Source organism: Leptopilina boulardi, unplaced genomic scaffold (assembly GCF_019393585.1).
Source record: "Leptopilina boulardi isolate dan_hultmark-lab unplaced genomic scaffold, ZJU_Lbou_2.1 LbouV2_121, whole genome shotgun sequence".
NCBI classification, from domain to species: domain Eukaryota; kingdom Metazoa; phylum Arthropoda; class Insecta; order Hymenoptera; family Figitidae; genus Leptopilina; species Leptopilina boulardi.
In genome coordinates, this window is record NW_026137665.1 from 3,203,126 (window position 1) to 3,222,424 (window position 19,299).

The 19,299-nt window shown below is 25.2% G+C and overlaps 1 protein-coding gene across 9 annotated transcripts in view; it reads left to right on the plus strand.

Annotated features, from left to right (window-relative positions):
* The window catches only part of LOC127285903 (forkhead box protein P1), a 426,402-nt gene that overhangs the window by 163,482 nt on the left and 243,621 nt on the right, over nucleotides 1–19,299 (plus strand). For all 9 annotated transcript variants that reach the window (XM_051312187.1, XM_051312131.1, XM_051312122.1 and 6 more), the window contains exon 3: nucleotides 18,710–18,808. In XM_051312187.1, coding sequence (XP_051168144.1) covers nucleotides 18,710–18,808 — 99 coding nt within the window. The remainder of the gene's footprint in view (nucleotides 1–18,709; nucleotides 18,809–19,299) is intronic.

Genomic DNA, 19,299 nt, shown 5'->3' on the forward strand with positions numbered 1-19,299 from the left:
TGTCACAATTCGGATGTTCTACTGATTATAGATTTTAACATGAGTCCTAACGTAAAATAGTATATTATGTGGCAAGCACGTAAAGTAGTACTTTTTAGGTGAGTCTTTTTTAGGCAGTTGGCCCAAACTGCCTTAAAAAGTGCTACTTTATCTGCCTAAAACAGGCCCAAAAAGACACTTTTTCATGTCAATGGCGAAAAAAATTATTTTTCATGTATCGTTCGGAGATGATTTTAAGTTAAATGTTATTCTGTTTGTATTAAATTTACTATATTTTTATCCAAAGTGCTTAATATAATAAAAATAAAATAATCTACTATAGATCAACCAAAGAATTATTTTTCATTCAATCAAAATTTGTGTTTAAATAAAATATATTTTATCAACTTTCTGTTTTCTTTAATTTAATTATAAAATTATTCTTTTTTACTACAAATCTAAAAAAAAACATTTACTATATTTTTATCGTTTATATTATTAACTAAATAAATGTATGGAAAAAAAAATTAAGTCTTCCAAACAAACGAATTTGTCTTGCTTTTGGAGATAAAAGAAGTATACGTTTTTATTTACTTTTTTTTTGCACTTTTCTCTCTATACATATATATATATATAGTCTTTTTAAAAGGAATAAACGCTACTCATCCCCCCCCATGGTGTGCACGCGAGTCGACGAAGCTGTTTATTAATCTGTGAATCTGTACCAAATTCTTTTTGTACCTCAGTGTAGCCCCCGCCGTACAGGAGCATTAATTTTGTCAGATTATTTCCATGATACCGTTTTAATTGTGTTTTGTAATTAGTTGTGCGGACGAGATTCTTGCTCTCTCCTCACTCTTTCGAGCACACTCATTTTTCTTTTGTTCAGGCAGTTCGTTTTTCACTTGTCTCGCGCCCGCAGGAAAGTAAAATCTTATACAACCAAAAGTGATTTAACGTCCGACTTGGATACATATAACTTTGGATATAAATTTTCTTTTCTGTTTTTACAGAAGATAAAAAAATAAAACTAGATTCAAAAATTATATATATATATAAACAAAATATTCTTTTTATATTTAAATTTATTCAATACTTTTTATTTTCTTTCAGATTTAGGCTTAGTTCATAATCACAAAACTTTAAAATTTCTTATTATTTTTATGGTTCAAATGATTATCAACAATTTAATTATAACGAACGTGGAATATTTATCAAGTGTGCAATGTTTAAATTTTGTTTATTTGTAATTAAATTATTAAATTGTTAATAATTATTTGAACCTTCACTTCACTTTGGTTTCCTTGTAGGTTACAAGGTTTACGTTGGCACCGTACAATTATTTGAACCATAAAAATAATTAAAAATTTTTAAGTTTTGTGATTATGAACTAACCCTAAATCTGCTGTGACGAACATAAATAAACTTTAGTGTATTTTTATTTATCTCCAAATAAATTTTTTCTTATTCAACTGCCAACTACAAATAAACTTTCGATTCTCTCTTTCTTAAAATTTATAATCAAATTACTTTTAATGCTTAAAAATTAAGTGTAGTTAAGAAATTAATTAATAAACTTGTTAATAAGAGCATGCCAGCCATGACAATTTTAATATCAATTTAGGTATAAAAATATGATTTTAATTTTCGGATTATTTCTAAATAATAATCTCAATATTTATATATCAATTTGATACCTAATATCGAATTAAATTATTATTAAATTATTATTATAATCTCAATGTAAAATAATGCAGTAAATTAAACAAAATATTAAATTAATAACTTCTTTTTGGATATTTAAAACAAAATATTTTGTAATAAAATTCGTACTTAAAGAAGTTGCAAAAAAAATTTCGTTCATTTGAATGTTCAAAACTTTTGAGAATAATTTTTTTTTTTTATTTTTTAGAACAATTGAATTTGGTTGTTAAATTTTCAAAAAGAAAAAGGGTACAATTTTTCAATGAACTAATAGAAATTCATCTCATTACAGAAATATTCTCATATTTATAAATACAATATATTCCAAATTACTTATTTGAGAAATTACATTAAAAAAATACCGTGATTTAATTTTTTTTAAATTTAAATTATGTATCTTAATACTGTGAAATATTTTTTCTCTGAAAATCATCTTTTGTAAATTTTCCACATTAAATATCTTATATTTGATAATAATTGAACCATTCCTCTCATATATAATATTACAATTTATCCATTATATTATTTAAATCTATAAATTGTCTTCGTATCACGTATTGTATAACATTTATTTGCTGCATACATATATATATATATGTATATTAATTATATTAATCACCATTTTCTATTAATAAGTCTGATTAAGTAATTTGCTGATTATCTCTGAAATACATCCTACATCTTTGTGATTCTCAATTATATATATTATATCAGATTGATGAATTGATTTAGGTTAATACCCTTGAATTCATATATATATATATATATATATATATTCATAGAACAAAAGACTTTATATGCTAATTAATGAAATTTGTGTGATATATAAAATAATGGTGAAAACCATTTTTATATCGGTAATATTTCATATTTCTATGAAGACATCTACATCCTGCTATATGCCAATCATTTATCTAATTTTTAAAATAAGTTTTGTTAATATAAGGACGCATAATATATCGGGTTTATTGCAGTGAAAGATTTTCATGAACGAGACGTTTTCCTTTTTCAATTATTCATCGCAAATGTGGACAAATAGAATTGTAACAATGTCGATATAAAATCTGTCTTTAAAAAACTATTTTACATTTTCTTTTTGAATAATATATAGGTATTAAACGGATTTTTCAAATTATATGCTTTTATTTTTTAATTATTATATTTGAAATTATACTTTCAAATATTGTTAATTATACTATTATTATATGCAATTAAAAGTTTTTTATGCTTTATATCTGACAAATTTTTTTTTTTTGTCATAATTATTAAAAATATCTAACGAATTTAAAATTTAATTATCACAGAAAAAAAACTGGATTCATTTTTGTTGCACCTCATTATGAGATGTGCATCAAAATGAATTAACAGACAACTTCAAGTGACTCAAAATGAATCTAACGCGATTAACGTGATTTAAATCAAGTTTGCATAAAAATCTGTAAAAATTATAGGTTATGTTCTACATTTTGTGATATTTTCATATTGGTAGTACCTGCAGAATGTTGTAAATTATATAAAATAAATATTAAAGTAAATTATATTTAGAGAATATTTATGTATTTGATTCTTGTGTAATAAAATTTGAGACGCATGATTATGTTCTAAAAATCATTAGTCATAATTTACATTTTATCGAATTTTATTTGTCCTAATTAGTTTTGAGCCGAATTTTTATTTGTTCGAATTAGTATTTTGCATAATTTTCATCAATCCGATTTTCTATATTGCAGAATTTTTATATAACCGAAAATTAACTCCACAGAATTTTTATTTCTTTGAATTTTTTAGTTGTCAGAATTTTTATTTGCTCGAATTTTCATTTAACATAATAGGCATTTTAAAGAATTTTTATTGGGTAGAATTTCATTGAATAGAATTTTCATTCAGATGAATTTTCATTTGTTCGAATTATTATTTGATATAATTTCCATATAATCGATTTTTCATACTACAGAATTTTTACTTAACCGACAAATCATTTAATAGAATTTCTAATTGATAGAATTTTCATTTGTCCGAATTTTCAAATGGCCGAATAAACAATCGACAGAAAGATTTCGGCGCGATTTTTAAAATCAACCAATCACAATTTTATATAAAATTCTTGATTGGTTGATTTTAAAAATCGCGCCGAAATCTGTTTGTTCGGCCATTTGAAAATTCGGACAAATGTAAATTCTATCAATTAGAAATTCTATTAAATGATTTGTCGGTTAAGTAAAAATTCTGTAGTATGAAAAATCGATTATATGGAAATTATATCAAATAATAATTCGAACAAATGAAAATTCACCTGAAAGAAAATTCAATTCAATGAAATTCTACCCAATAAAAATTCTTTAAAATGCCTATTATGTTAAATGAAAATTCGACCAAATAAAAATTCTAACAAATAAAAATTCAAAGAAATAAAAATTCTGCAATATAGAAAATCGGATTGATGAAAATTATGCAAAATACTAATTCGAACAAATAAAAATTCGGCTCAAAACTAATTGGGACAAATAAAATTCGATAAATTGTAAATTATGACTAATGATTTTTAGAACATAATCATGCGTCCCTAAAATTTGTGAAAATATGAAAATTTTCTTCATATATTTTATATTTGTTTCATTACATATCAATTTTATTTTAACAATTTTTAAATTAAGCGCCTTTTGCGCTTAGTTACACTGTAAAAAAAGGAGTTGAATTTTAACTCCCTAGGGGATGCTATAAAAGTCCCACCCTTTTGGAGTTAAAGCGAAGGGAGTTAATGCTTTACGAGTTAATTTTATGCCTAGGGAGTTGGTTTTAAGTAGTTAATTTAATTATTAACTCCCTTTTTGAGTTGATTTTTCGAAAATTTTAACTCCCATCTCCCAGTAACGTTAACTCCCTATTTTTTTTACAGTGTACTTTTGCGTTATATAATTGGCACTAATACAGTCGTCAATGACGTCAGCAAGATTCCTAACCTAAAAATCCTATTATTTAATTTCGTTAATTTGTGTAAATCAACTTTTGAGAATTAAAGTTTGCTAATTATATATTTGTATATTAAAAACAATTATTTTATTTAATATTTTTCTAAGTGGGTATACGTAGAAAATACAATATTCGTGGAAGAGATTATTACCCTTATGTTAATTTTTCTTTTTGGTCGCCTTTAGATTTACTTAGGAATGTGTATAATATGCTTCTAGCAATAATGTTGTGGGCATATGACAGAGGGATATATAGGAGAAGGGTAACTTGACGTGTACTCACCGCGCGACCGGCAAAACCTAACAAAACAATTTGCTCCAAAGCAAACAATGGCATCCGGTTTACTTGTGAATAAACAACATATTTATTTTTAGAGCCTGCCTCTCGTATATATATATATATATATATATATATATATATATATATATATATATATATATATATATATATATATATATATATATATATATATATATAATACTCGTTCACCAATCGTCCCACGCTATTTGACGCTTACATAGATATATTCTCATAAAAGGGAAAAAAAAGAAAAAAAAAATTATCAGCACAAATACTAAACAACTTGAAAAATTCTTTTCCACAGACACAATCTATCATTGTCGTTTATGTATCTACACACACATAAGGCTTAATTGAAAAGACAAATATGGCATTCATCATTGAATATACATATATACTCGGTGCACACACACACACACACACACACACACACATCATTCAAAGTTTATTCTCTTTTAACATATTCTAAAAATTATTTTCTTTATACAAAAAAAAAATGATAATATCCGTTAAAAAAATAAAGAAACTAACATTTAGTTTCTATAAAAAAAAACTATAAAAATGTTTTCTCAAAAACATATTTGAAATTTTATTTCTAAAAAACGATATTTTTTAATATTTAAAAAAAAATTTTGTAATTATTTTTTAAAAATTTTTATTTATTATTTCTATTGAAACATATTTTTAAGCATTTGATGGGAAAAAAAATATATACAATTTGCCTTCCAGACATATGCAAAAAAAATAATAATAATAATGAATACAGAATTTTGTCAATTCTATCATTTTTATGGAAAAAAATACATCTGGTTTTTATATTTTTAATTGGTAAGGACAACAAATTTTTTTTTTATTTTTTAATATTATAAATATTGATTATATATATATATTTTTTTTTTTTTATTTTTGCGGAAACAATAATCACACTTTCAATATTGGCTCTCGGTATACATGTACTTTCATGACGATAAACAAAACAACTTATTCATTATACATGCGCTGCATTTTAGTTACTTATACATGATTCGTGCTTGGGTACATGCACGATTAACGCCACGAATAACGCATACAAGAAACAATTGTGACTGCATAAATAACACACTTATATATATATATGTGTGTGTATGTATCTATGTATGTATAGTAACTTCCAAGGCCTAAGCTTGAAAATTTCAATTGCAGACAGTTGCAGATCTAACGTGCACTGAGTCAACTTTTTTTCGCTAAGAATAACATAAAAGACTTTTATAAAATTTTAATAACAACAATAATAATAATAATAATAATAATACTAATAATAATAATAATAATACTAATAATAATAATAATACTAATAATAATAATAATAAAAATAATGATGATAATATTAATAATAACACGGAGAGAAATAGATGGTAAGAAATTATGATCTTAAGATGGTAAAAAGTAGATGGTATCCGGTACAATCTATATGCTACTCGGTACCATCTAGATGTTAAAAAAGTGAGGTTATGTTACCCTCTTTATAATCAAGATGGTACTCCGTACAATATGTATAGTATCCCGTACAATCTAGATTCCTGTCCGTATATGAGAGATTCTTTTTCAATCGCCCCAGCCCAAAAAGTCAATGTTCTGGGATTGGCTTCATACTTTGGTAAATTGTTGTCCTATATGATAGTAATAAATTCCTAAAATATAAACTAATTAAAAAAATATTTGTAGAAAGTAGAGGGGGTTGAAGTTTTGACGTTAAGGGTAACATTTTCATTTTCAAATCCGTTTAACTATGACAAAAGTTAATGGATTTTAATTTATCTATAATGAATTTTATTGCATTTTTCACGTACTTTTCAAAAATGTATACGAAATTTAAAAAAAAAAATTTTTAACCCCTTTTTTTTCAAAATCAACCCTTATTTTTCGATTTTCACCCCTTCGGGTATTTTTTTTTTTTTTTTTTTTTATTTTCATTGGAAAGCTGAGGTTTTTTCCGATGAGCTATGTAAATATGAAAATGGGACAACAATAATTTTGTGAGTAACAGAATATTAAAGTAGGCGGTGCCGATAAGGGGTGTACCTGGAGATCATCTTTGAGGATTTAGGTAGGCACCGCCTAATTTAATATTATGTTTCTCACAAAATTATTGTTGTCCCATTTTCATATTTACATAGCTCATGGGAAAAAACCTCAGCTTTCCAATGAAAATAAAAAAAAAACAAAAAAAAATTCCCGAAGGGGTGAAAATCGAAAAATAAGGGTTGATTTTGAAAAAAAAGGGGTTAAAAATTTTTTTTTTTAAATTTCGTATACATTTTTGAAAAGTACGTGAAAAATGCAATAAAATTCATTATAGATAAATTAAAATCCATTAACTTTTGTCATAGTTAAACGGATTTGAAAATGACAATGTTACCCTTAACGTCAAAACTTCAACCCCCTCTACTTTCTTCAAATATTTTTTTAATTAGTTTATATTTTAGGAATTTATTACTATCATATAGGACAACAATTTACCAAAGTATGAAGCCAATCCCAGAACATTGACTTTTTGGGCTGGGGCGATTGAAAAAGAATCTCTCATATGTAAGATCAAATATGATACCTGATACTATCTAAATAGTACCCCGTACCATCTATTTCTCTCCGTGAACAGAGGCCGACAAAATTTTGGCTTACTTCAGAACTAAGAAACTTTTTCGAAGTATTTTGATTTGCTGCATCTGAATCTGATCTCAGAATTGACCCAGCGCGTTAGATTTTCGAGATATTCTAACATAAAAGTGCAAAAAAGACGTTTTTTTCACCACATTTAAGATCGTGTAACATCAAGATATAACTATTTTTCAAAAAGGTCGTTACAGCATCTAAAATTGCTATTCTTACCCTTTAAAATGCAGTTTGAAACTTTAAAATATCTTTATTTGACTCTGAGCTATCGTCATTTGAATTTTCTGAGTGGTGAATGTTTCAATATTCGTGTATCTCTAAATATAATTTACTTTAAAATTTATTTTATATATAATTTACAAGATTCTGCAGTACTACCAATATGAAAACAATGTAGAATATAACCTATATTTCTATATTCTTTCCGTGCGTTAGATTCATTTTCAGTAACATGAAGTTGGCTGTTACATCATTTTGATGCAGATGCTATAATGAGATGTAACAAAAAATATTGTGAAATAACAAATAATTTTGCAAAATTACATAAAGTATACCCTCACAACAAAAGGATATCCTGAGGATATCCTAAACTAATGTAGGATATCCTGAGGATATCCTAAACTAATGTAGGATATCCTGAAAACGTCCATAGGATATCCTAGGATATCCTGAGGATATCCTCAGAACATCCAAACCGCCGTTACGTAGGATATTTTTGGGATATCCTGAGGATATTCAAGGGATATTCCTGGGATATTCCAGGGATATCCTAGTGATATCGTGGGGATATTCTTGGGATAAACTTGGTATATCGTTAAAATATTCTAGAAATATCGCTAAGATCTCCCTAGGATATCATTATGATTCAAATTTTGACTATTGGAGATAGCGATTTTTTGATACAAATAGGTTTCCCGTGATTGTCAATCATCTTTCAAATCTGGGCTGTTACCTTAGGACGTAATTGGACATCCTGATGATATCCTTGGGACGTTCTAAGGATATCCGCAGGATATCCTAATAATATCCGGGGAAATAATTAGGATATCCCTGGGACGTCCTAGGGACATCCTTAGATATCCCTGGGATATCCCTAGGATATCCTAACCGCCGCTACTTTGGATATCCTTAAAGTATCCTTAGGATATCTCTGGGATATCCCTAGGATATCCAAGGGATGTTTTTGGAATATCCTAGGATATCTGGTGCTGTGAGGGTAATAATTACTATACGGAAATAACATGTATTTAATTTTAATTGAAAACCTGTTTATAATCGCGTTATAAAATGAAAGATGTTTTTAGGTTAGAAAAATGAAAACATGTGTATTGACAGCAGGAACGGTATTGCCAACTTAAATAATGGCGCAAAATTTCAAAATACTTATCAAAATAAATATTAGTTAAATAAATAATAATTCTTATTTTTTACTTAAAGAAAAAAAAGCAATAAAAAAAAGAATAATCACATAATTAATAAGTCGTGACAAATATTTTTTTTTTTAAATTTATTTTAACTTTTATTATTATTAATATATAACGAGTCTTTAAGCTTTAATCGTAACCTCACGAGAGCACAAAGATTAGAATACTATCGCTATATATATATATATAAGTATGTATCCAATAGTATCAATAATTGCATTCCATACATATTGTAACAATATCAATAATTGTTGAACACGAATAACAAAAGAATTTGTATATAATTATGGAAATTAATTTATGTGCGATATAATTAAAAATTCCGTCTAGAAAATTATGCTATTTTTTACATATAGATGAGACGTTCATGCATATATACAAATATATACATAAGTTATTGCCCTTTTTCTGTATAAATAAATTATTGAACCAATTGGAATTTATTGCAGACAAAAATTCTACTATGTTTATATTTTATGTTGAATCTATTATGCACAACGGATATAGAATGTTATTATACAATTTGTAATATTAATTCAATTGAATGTAGTAAATCAATACATTTTTTTTAAAAGCTAGTAATTTTCTTTGTAAGCTTAAATTACATGAACATAAAATATTAATATATTCAAATATATAGTATATATAATAATAATGAATAATATGATACATATAATACTATCAAATATAGCATAAAATATAAATATAATATAAAATAAATATAAATATTTTATTTTTTTTAAATTCGTCTTTTTAAAAATTTTATCAAAACAGAAATTTTTACAAATAAAAATCAGTATAAGTGATGTTTCGGAAAATTATTGAAATTTTTGCCTATTGAAAATTCGACTCAGTATCAAAACTACACAAAATAATATAACAACAATTTTCTTTAATGTATAAAAAACAATTAAGGAAAAATTATAAATAATTATTATAATAATTAAATTAATAATAATAATAATTCCAATATAAACATATTTATAATCAAATTTCACAAGGACTAGTTTGCTAAAAATATATGAAATTTTGAAATCAACATTTTCTTATATATGAAAATTTTTTTTTTTTCCACATACTAAATATTATTTACATTGAAACACATAAAGTTATAAGACTTTTTTTTAAGATGGGCTTTTGACAAATAAAAAAGTTATTTGTGCTTCTGGCTTAATATGCGCGCACGTGTTTAGCTTATAAAATCGTGCTAGTGGTCGATTGTTTATCGGACATTTATGCTTACGTTTTGTCTGACATATGCAAATGACTCTCTGCAAATATAACGCTAGCATTATATTCCTCAAGCAGATCGAGGTTTTCGACATCATTTTTTAAACGTCATTATATTACTATGATAAAATTACTTTGAGATTTTTGCTAAAAAAAATTAAATTCGAAAAAAAATCGTGGATTTTAAAAAGGGGTACAACTCTAAAAACCATAAGGGCCATTTTCACTATCACTGATTATGCGAAAATGACACTTACGCTTTTTTAAGTTGGCTCTTTTTGAAATTCACGATTCAATGTAAAATGAGAGAATATTTTATTATTTTAAGCTGAAATAATAAGTATATTTGAAATTTTATTTATAAAATTATATTAAAAACATAATTTTGAATGAAGGAAAATATTTTATAAACATAAAAAATTGAAAATTTTAATCAATGTGATTTGTAAAAAATTTTCAAAATCAAATTAATAAAAACTTAAAATTATACTTTTAACAAGAACGTTATTATCTTATATCTTTAAATTAAAAAAAAATGAATGAACTTCTAAAAATATTTCTGAAACGATATACCTATAGAAAAATATTTTTACCTCATTTGAAATACGTGTTCAATATTAATTGAAAAATTTTTATGATTAAAATGCAAAAAGAAAAAAAAATTCAGAAAAAACAGTTTTAAAAATTTTAAACGGTAAACTGTCAAAGTATATTATAATCCTTGTTAGCGCTCTATCTTATTTACATAGATTCGAGTTTCCCATAATTTTCAGTAAAAAGCTTTTTGCATCCGTGACTCTTTTCTACGTGCAAGTTTAATTACAAGCTAAGTGGTAAAAATTAAAATTAAAAAATAAATTAAAAATTCTTCATAGAAAATGTACTTTAGAATCGAGTTGGATATGCAGTCAAGTCGAACGAAGTTGTATACTAAGGCCTCTCGACCTGAGAAGAAGCTATACAACCTTGCAGTCTAATTCAAAAGATAAGATAAATCGTAAAGTGCATGGTATGCTAGCCCTTGTGTTATATATTGGCCTGTCTACTTGCGTCTTCCCCCTCTCTTTCTTACTCTCTCTCTCGCTCTCTCTCTCTTTCCTTGGGGGTTTCTGAGATTTATAGTAAAATTCGATAGATATTGCCAATTACAACCCTCATGGCACTCTTTGAGAGTCGAGGTAAGGAAACTTCCTTCTTCAAACCGCATCAAGAATTTTAAATGCGCCTTTCCCTCTATATAACTGGCGACGCGACGTGACACATCATATATACTCTATTTTCAAACATAAAATTCGCATCCTTTGACAATCAGAATTTTTTTTTTTCGTGTTTTATGATTTCAAAGAAGAAGAAAAAGGCATTTCATAAAAATTTTGTTTCTGTTAATTGTAAATAAATTTTATGCATTTATTAGAATGAAAGAAATTTTTATTTCAATTAACTAAACTTTTTAATTGTGTCTTGTGTCAAACAAAATAGGTTAATTAAATTACTGTTTGTTACAAATATTGGGATCATTTTTTTTTATAAATGATGCGGAAATTAGGATCATTATTTGATACCTAAATTGGTATCAAAGTAAAACTGTTATGGTTGACTTGCTCTCATTGATAAGTTTATTAATTAATTTCTTCACTGTACTGAATTTTTAAGTATTAAAATTAATTTTATTACACAGAAAAAACTGGGTGTTGTTTTGACATTAAATTCGGTGTTAAAAATGTATGCAACAAATTTTATCTTGTTGGTATCATTTTGACACCAAAATTGGAGAAATTTTAATTTTACCTACTCTAAATGAAAAATTTTTAGCTTATTTAAGAGAAAATCAAATGTTTAATTTGAATTCAGGTTGCAATAATTTTATGGTTAGAACTGTTATTGAATGCAATTAAATATAAACAAAAGTTTATAATAAAATAGTTTTCACTCTTAGATTTGACATAATTTCAATTGCGATTAACAAACTTTATTTTTGTTATTATTTAATATAATTAATTTATTGAATATTTATAATGTTATAAAAATAAATAATTTAATTAAATGTTTGTTTTTTTAAAATTTACATTGTATGTTGAATACAATATTTTTTTATAACCTTTCGAAAATTGTTCTCTATTTACATCATATATATAAATGTAATTTAAAATTATAATGTGCCATTAAAAATTAAAATAAAACTTATTTACCACTTTCCTAAAAAAATATTTACCTTTTTTCTATGATGAAATTTTAGAATCAATAAAATTTCTCCATTTTAACAAAATTTGGTTTAAAAAACTAAAGTCAACATTAATTATTTATCTCTCAATTTATATGAATTTGGTTTTAAAAGTAACTTGTAGAATATTCATATTAATTAATTAATACATTAATATGCGGCGATTTTTATTTGTGAAAAATTAAAATATCTATTATTGAAAACAGTAATAGTTAAGAAATTACTTTTTATCACAATTTATTTCTATAAGAAACGAAAGATAATATAAATAATATTATACCCAAAATGTCTACTGCAATTTACTCAGTTTATACAGTTATTTTACATCCATTTTTTATCACGAAACTTTTATATAATTTTAAAATTTTTGGGGTTGGAGAGGTTAATGTTTGAAGTTGACGTTTTATATAAAAATTTGTAATGTTTGTTTATGTCAATTATAATTATACTAAACAAAGGTAAAATACAAAATTTACCCTTATATAAATTACCCTCCAAAAAAATTAGCTGCAACAAAAATAACACCATGTTTTCTCTGTGTATAAATTTTAGGAAACAGAAAAGCAAAAATTTATTTATTGTAAGCAGTTGAAGAAAAAATTTGTTTGGAGATAAATAAAAATACACTAACGTTTCTTTATATGTTTGTCACAGCAGATTTAGGGTTAGTTCATAATCACAATACTTGAAAATTTTTAATTATTTTTATGGCACAAATGAATATCAACAATTTAATTATTTATTTAGAATGTTGACGGGTCATGCCCTTTCGTACATTAAGTACTAATTATAATTTGAATACAGATTTATTATAAATGTTGTAAATATAAATATAACTAGGTTGACGCTATTTAGTTAATATTTAGTATTAATCTTCGTAATTATAAATGGACAAGCAAGAGCCCAAAGTATGTTTTTCCAAAGCAAAGTTGGGTAGGATTGAAATTTTGTCCAACAATAATTTTTGGAAAGTGTACATATTTAATTGTATTTTATTGTGAACACAGCCTAAACAGTGAGATACACTTTCCGAAAATTATTGTTGGACAAAATTTCAATCCTACCCAACTCTGCTTTGGACGAACATATTTTAGGCTCTTGCTTCCCAACCCTGTTTGTTAACAAATGTCATTTGGCAATATTAAGATATTGTGCGATATGAGTAAAAATACAGTATATTTGATACATACAGAATAAATATTAACTTACTCTCTAAATCTGAATTAGTAAAAATGTTTACTAATTTGAATTAGTGACTCACTTTTTGCTTCTGAATTAGTAAAATTTTACTAATTATTAGTAACTTTAACTAACAATTAGTAAAATTTAACTAATTCTAAAGCAAAAAATGAGTCACTAATTTAAATTAGTAAACATTTTTACTAATTCAGATTTAGAGAGTAAAATCATCTCTGAACGGTAAATGAAGAATATTTTTTTAGGTTAAGAATCATGTGAAAATCTTATTGACAATAAATAATTGGTTGCCATTGCGCCCCGTCCCTACTTGCCAAAATCCCCACTCGTCATTTATCATAATTCCCGTCAACTACCGCACTCTGCTCTAGTGAAAATTTAGTAACTTTATAGTAACTTTTAATTTTAACAATAAAGTTACTAAATTTTTACTAGAGCAGGGTGCGGTAGTTGGCAAATGGCGACAATCGCAACCAACCAAATTGTACAATAATAAGTGGAACATTCGAATTGTGACACTTTGCAGAAAATGGTTTGGGTATTTTTTTATTTTTTTTTTAAATTGCCTTTTTTTCCAATAAAGAACAAAAAAAAAAATTTATGCGTATTTAAAAGGTCACTGGTAAATTTCACGTGGATTCGCCCATATATAAATATATATATATATAAATAATGTAGAAACGACGTCAGTTTATTTAGATGTCTAATATATAAACTAAATTTATACATTATGTATACAATCTTTACCCGAGGTGTCATTTTAACTATTTGCCTATTTTGTTTGAGAGTTTTTTTTTACATATATTTATTTGATGCTGAGCTGGGACTGCAAATACGACGTAAAATTCATAAATGTGTGTATATATTCTCAACAAAAACAAATAATTTGCTCATTCTAAGCAATTACATAACATAACTATTGGAATTAAACTTAAATATGTTTGAGTGAAAGACGCAAAGAAATAATTTGAAAAAAAATTTATTTGATTCAAATAAACGGTTACTTGATTATTATCAAATAAATATTTATTTGAACCAAATAATTTTTATTTGAGTCAATTAAATGGTATTTGTTTTAAATAAAAAACTTATTGGTTAAAATAAAAATTTTTTTGTATCAATAGATGTTTATTTGATAATAGTCAAGTAAACGATTACTTGAATCAAATAAATTTTTGTTTCAGTGTATTAATAAAAATTATATAATTAATTACGCTACGTAATGTAAAATCATTTATTTAAAAATAACAAAAAATAATATTAACATAAGAATGTGAAAATTGTTTTGTGCCATTTTTCACGTAATTAAAATAATTTATTACATTAAAGAAATAAATGTAGGCGGTAAATAAATTCTTGTATTAATAAATTATTATTAAATTAGTATAAATGAATAAGGTGTATAGTGTATGATATCTAAAATGTTATTATAGCACGAAATGAAGAAGAAGAAGAAGAAGCGCATATATAAAAACGATTCGTTATTCAAGAAAATGCTTTAATCAAATTTAGGAATTACAAATTTTGTCCTACATTAAATCTTCCTAGAAGTTATTAGCACTCGAGTTGGCAGTAAACGAGACTTCCGCACACTCGCAGCACAGGTTTCTTATCGAATTTAGTTTGATTTCATCGAGCCAAAATACGATTATATGCCGCTGTATTATAACTACTTAGACGTATATTCTATTCATAGGCCTCAAAATTTAATGGCCTCTCGTCTTATTCTACAAAAACGTTCTCTCTATTTAGAGCAATAACAACTTTTCGAATAATAATTGTGAAATATTTCGTATATATATATTCACTTAATATGTCTATATAGGTATATATTCATTTATATTTAGGGCGAGTTGGGCGTGACTAATTTTGAGTCTAAAAATTATATTTAAAGAAATATATTTAATTTATTAGAATAATTTTAATTTTAGTATTTTGTTTTTCAAAAAATATTTATAAACATAATAAAAATAATTTATATTAAAATTTTCATAATTTAATCTAACATTAGTTACAACCGACCCAACTACTCTACTTTTTACGAAGCTGAAGTACGCAACGTTTATGCGATAAACGATTTTTAAAGAAATAATTTTTTAAAATGAAAAATTTTATAATTTTTTGCCTAAAAAATATTTCTGGTAGTTTTCATTAATCAACAAATTATAAAAAAATATTTTTTTATGCAAAAAATTATAGAATTTTTCAATTTAAAAAATTATTTCTTTAAAAATCGTTTATCATAAACGTTGCGTATACTTCAGCTTCGTACTTTTTAAAAACTTTTTTAAATACAATTTTATTTTCTAAAGACTATTAATTTTTCACGCCCCATTTTTTTCAAACTTGAAAAATATTTCCCAATTTTTTTACATTGTCGTTAATATAGCAATTTTTTACTAAAATGACCAAATTTGCATTCAAAAATTTTTTTTTAACTGTAACATTTTTTTTCGCAATTTTTGTGAAAAATAAGGAAATACGTTTTTCTTTATTAATTTTTGATTTGATAAAAATTATAAAAGTTATGATTTTTTTAAATTTAACGTCGTCAATAGAAGCCGCGTTTACTTTTGAAATACGTTTTTTTCTGTCATAGTAACAAATAATAAATATTGTATATGAAATTTGTTCCAATATGTTGTTAAAAAAAGTACCATAACTACAATCGAAACATCTATGTAAAAAATTAAGTCCAAAAAGTGATTTTTCTCAAAACCAAAGTGATTCGGCTTCTATGACGAAGTTAAATTTAAAAAAAAATCATAACTTTCATCATTTTTATCAAATTAAAAAAATACGTATTTCGTTATTTTTCATTAAAATTTCGCAAAAAAAAAAATTCTAGTGAAAAAAATATTTTTTAAATGAAAATCTCACGTGAAATAAATACCCTATATATATAATACTTATGAGATTGATTACATTATTTTCTTCATATATAAAAATTGTCTGAAATTATCGATTTTTTTTTCGTGACTCTTTATTTTGCGAAATAAAAAAAAAAAAATATATAATAGCCGTCCCGTAAGGGATGCGTCTGCGACCGAGAGGGCGAAGAAGAAGTATTCTCATTATATGCGTGATTTATGCGCGTGCCACCTTGCCGCTGGGAGATTTTAGGTTAAAGGCAAAAGTTAAAAGAAAAATAAAGCTTATGGGGTGTAAAGTCGAGAGAGGAGAGAAAAGTAGAAGGGAGGACGACGACGACGACGAATGACATTAGGCAGCAAAGTCACGTCGTACGCACTTTGCACAAAACTTATTCACAATTGGCATAAAACATTCGAAAAAGGTCTTTGTATTTATATATGGGTTATTCTCCAGAAACTAGTCATTTTCAAGAGAGTAATTTTTTTTCAACTCGAAATTCGATTTTTTTAAATTAATTTCTATTATTATTATTATTATTATTATTATCATTATTAGTTCAGTTGTAATATTAGATTGGCGTGAGGATCAAATAAAGAAACCTTTTTCTTTTTTAAAAAAATTGTCAGACGTTTCTGCTCAAATGGGAGCCTTCATCAGTGACGTAATTTATTGTCTATAAAGTATATTTTTACGAGGTTACAGTTTGTTTAAAGTGTCATGTTTATAATAAAAAAAATTAAATTCTTTTTTTTTAAATATATATATACATATTATATTGTAAAAAAATTGGAAAAAATTGAAAAAAGAACAAAGTATCTAACTTCGAAGAACCCAGAAAAGGCACTAATTAACAATATAGGATCAATATAATTCCAAACATGGATAGAATTAATTATGATTATTATTATTATTGTTATTATTATCATTATTATATTATTTTAAAGGCAGAAGACTTTTGCTGATAAAGAGTACTTTCAGCCTTTTCTTCTGCTGTCAAAATAAAATGTGAAACTAACCTCAATTACTGATCCAGACACGTAACAACAAGGGGCACTGAAATATTTATCATCTTCTAATATTTGTTATTAGTGAAATTATTTTAAACTATAAATTTAATTAAATACAATTAAATTATTGTCTTTTAAATTATATATAAATAAATATATAAGGTGTAAAAAAATTTATTATTTACTTTAAGGAAATTTAAAGGCATGGGCGACACTTTTTTTTTGCTTCGCACCTGCTTTGTAAAATGACTATTTGTTGCAATTAGGTTAGGACGTCCGAATAAAATTCCATTCCTATACAGTTCAGAACTATAATAAAAATTACATATCACTATTATGGTATGATATATATAATATTTACTGAATTAACGCGTATTATGCAGTTCCTTTATTCGTGGAAACACGCTCCTCTCTTTAAACGTTCAAATGCGTATATATATATATATATATATATATATATAAACAAAGCAAGTGCATAGAAAATCGAGAAGAACGGACATGAAAATGCATTTAGCTCTTGTTTACACACAATATAATATGCTATGTCAGAGTTCTTGAAATCGTTGAAAATGTAGAAAATGTATATATTCTAATCCATTTGGATATAAAGAAAATAAAAATATAGACAAAAAATTATATTTGTAAATATACTCTTGAAATCTCTGTTTTAACATATATATATAACTGATTCAGGGAGGTTCAAAATTGGAACTTTTAATTTTCTTTTATATGTTTATTGTTTCAAAACTTGTTGTTATGATGTTGACAGGTTTCATAAAATTTTATAGGTTATGTTGTGTTAATTTAGTTATTAATTATTAGTATCATTAACAATTACTCTCTAAGTCTGAATTAATAAAAATGTTTACTAATTTAAATTAGTGACTCACTTTTTGCTTTAGAATTAGTTAAATTTTACTAATTGTTAGTAAAAGTTACTAATAATTAGTAAAATTTTACTAATTGAAAAGCAAAAAGTGAGTTACTTATTCAAATTAGTAAACTTTTTTACTAATTCAGATTTAGAGAGTACAATGTTAAAAGATTTCATAAAATTTTATAGGTTATGTTATGTTTATTTATTAATTATTAATTTTTTTTTAATTCACAAAATAAGGAAATGTGTTTGAAGTTTTATTTTTCAATTTCAGGGACACATTGGCGAAAACCCGTTCGATAACGGATCTTGGGGGAAGGACTTCCCAGCAGTGCCCTGGCAGCTGACTCCTCGCGGCCTCGGCCGACCAAGTGTAAGTTTTTTTTATCAAATTCCATACATTTTACAATATCCATTATCGTATACAAATAGTCAATTTTAACCTCAGTATCATAAAGAAACATCTATATAGGAAATAAAAACAAATACCCTTTTCTGATGAACAAAAATATCATATTGCACAACAAAGAATATTTCAAAATCAAGAAAACTATATTTATAAAAAAAAAAAAAATGCTATAGAATTTAGAGAATATTGTTTATAATTAAAATAGAATCACAAAATCAAATTTAGAAACATAACCTAAAAAATTAATTTCGATTTACTTTATCTGTTTTGCGATCAAAAACAAATTTACATGTGTCACATCTTTGTATTTATTAATTTTCTGAATTCTTATTCAATTAATTACAAATGATTAAATAAAAATTATTACCTTTAATACATGAAGTAGTATAAGAAGGCCGAACGACCATGTTAAATCTGCGTTAAAAGTGGACCAAATTTTGGTAACAGCTTAGTGT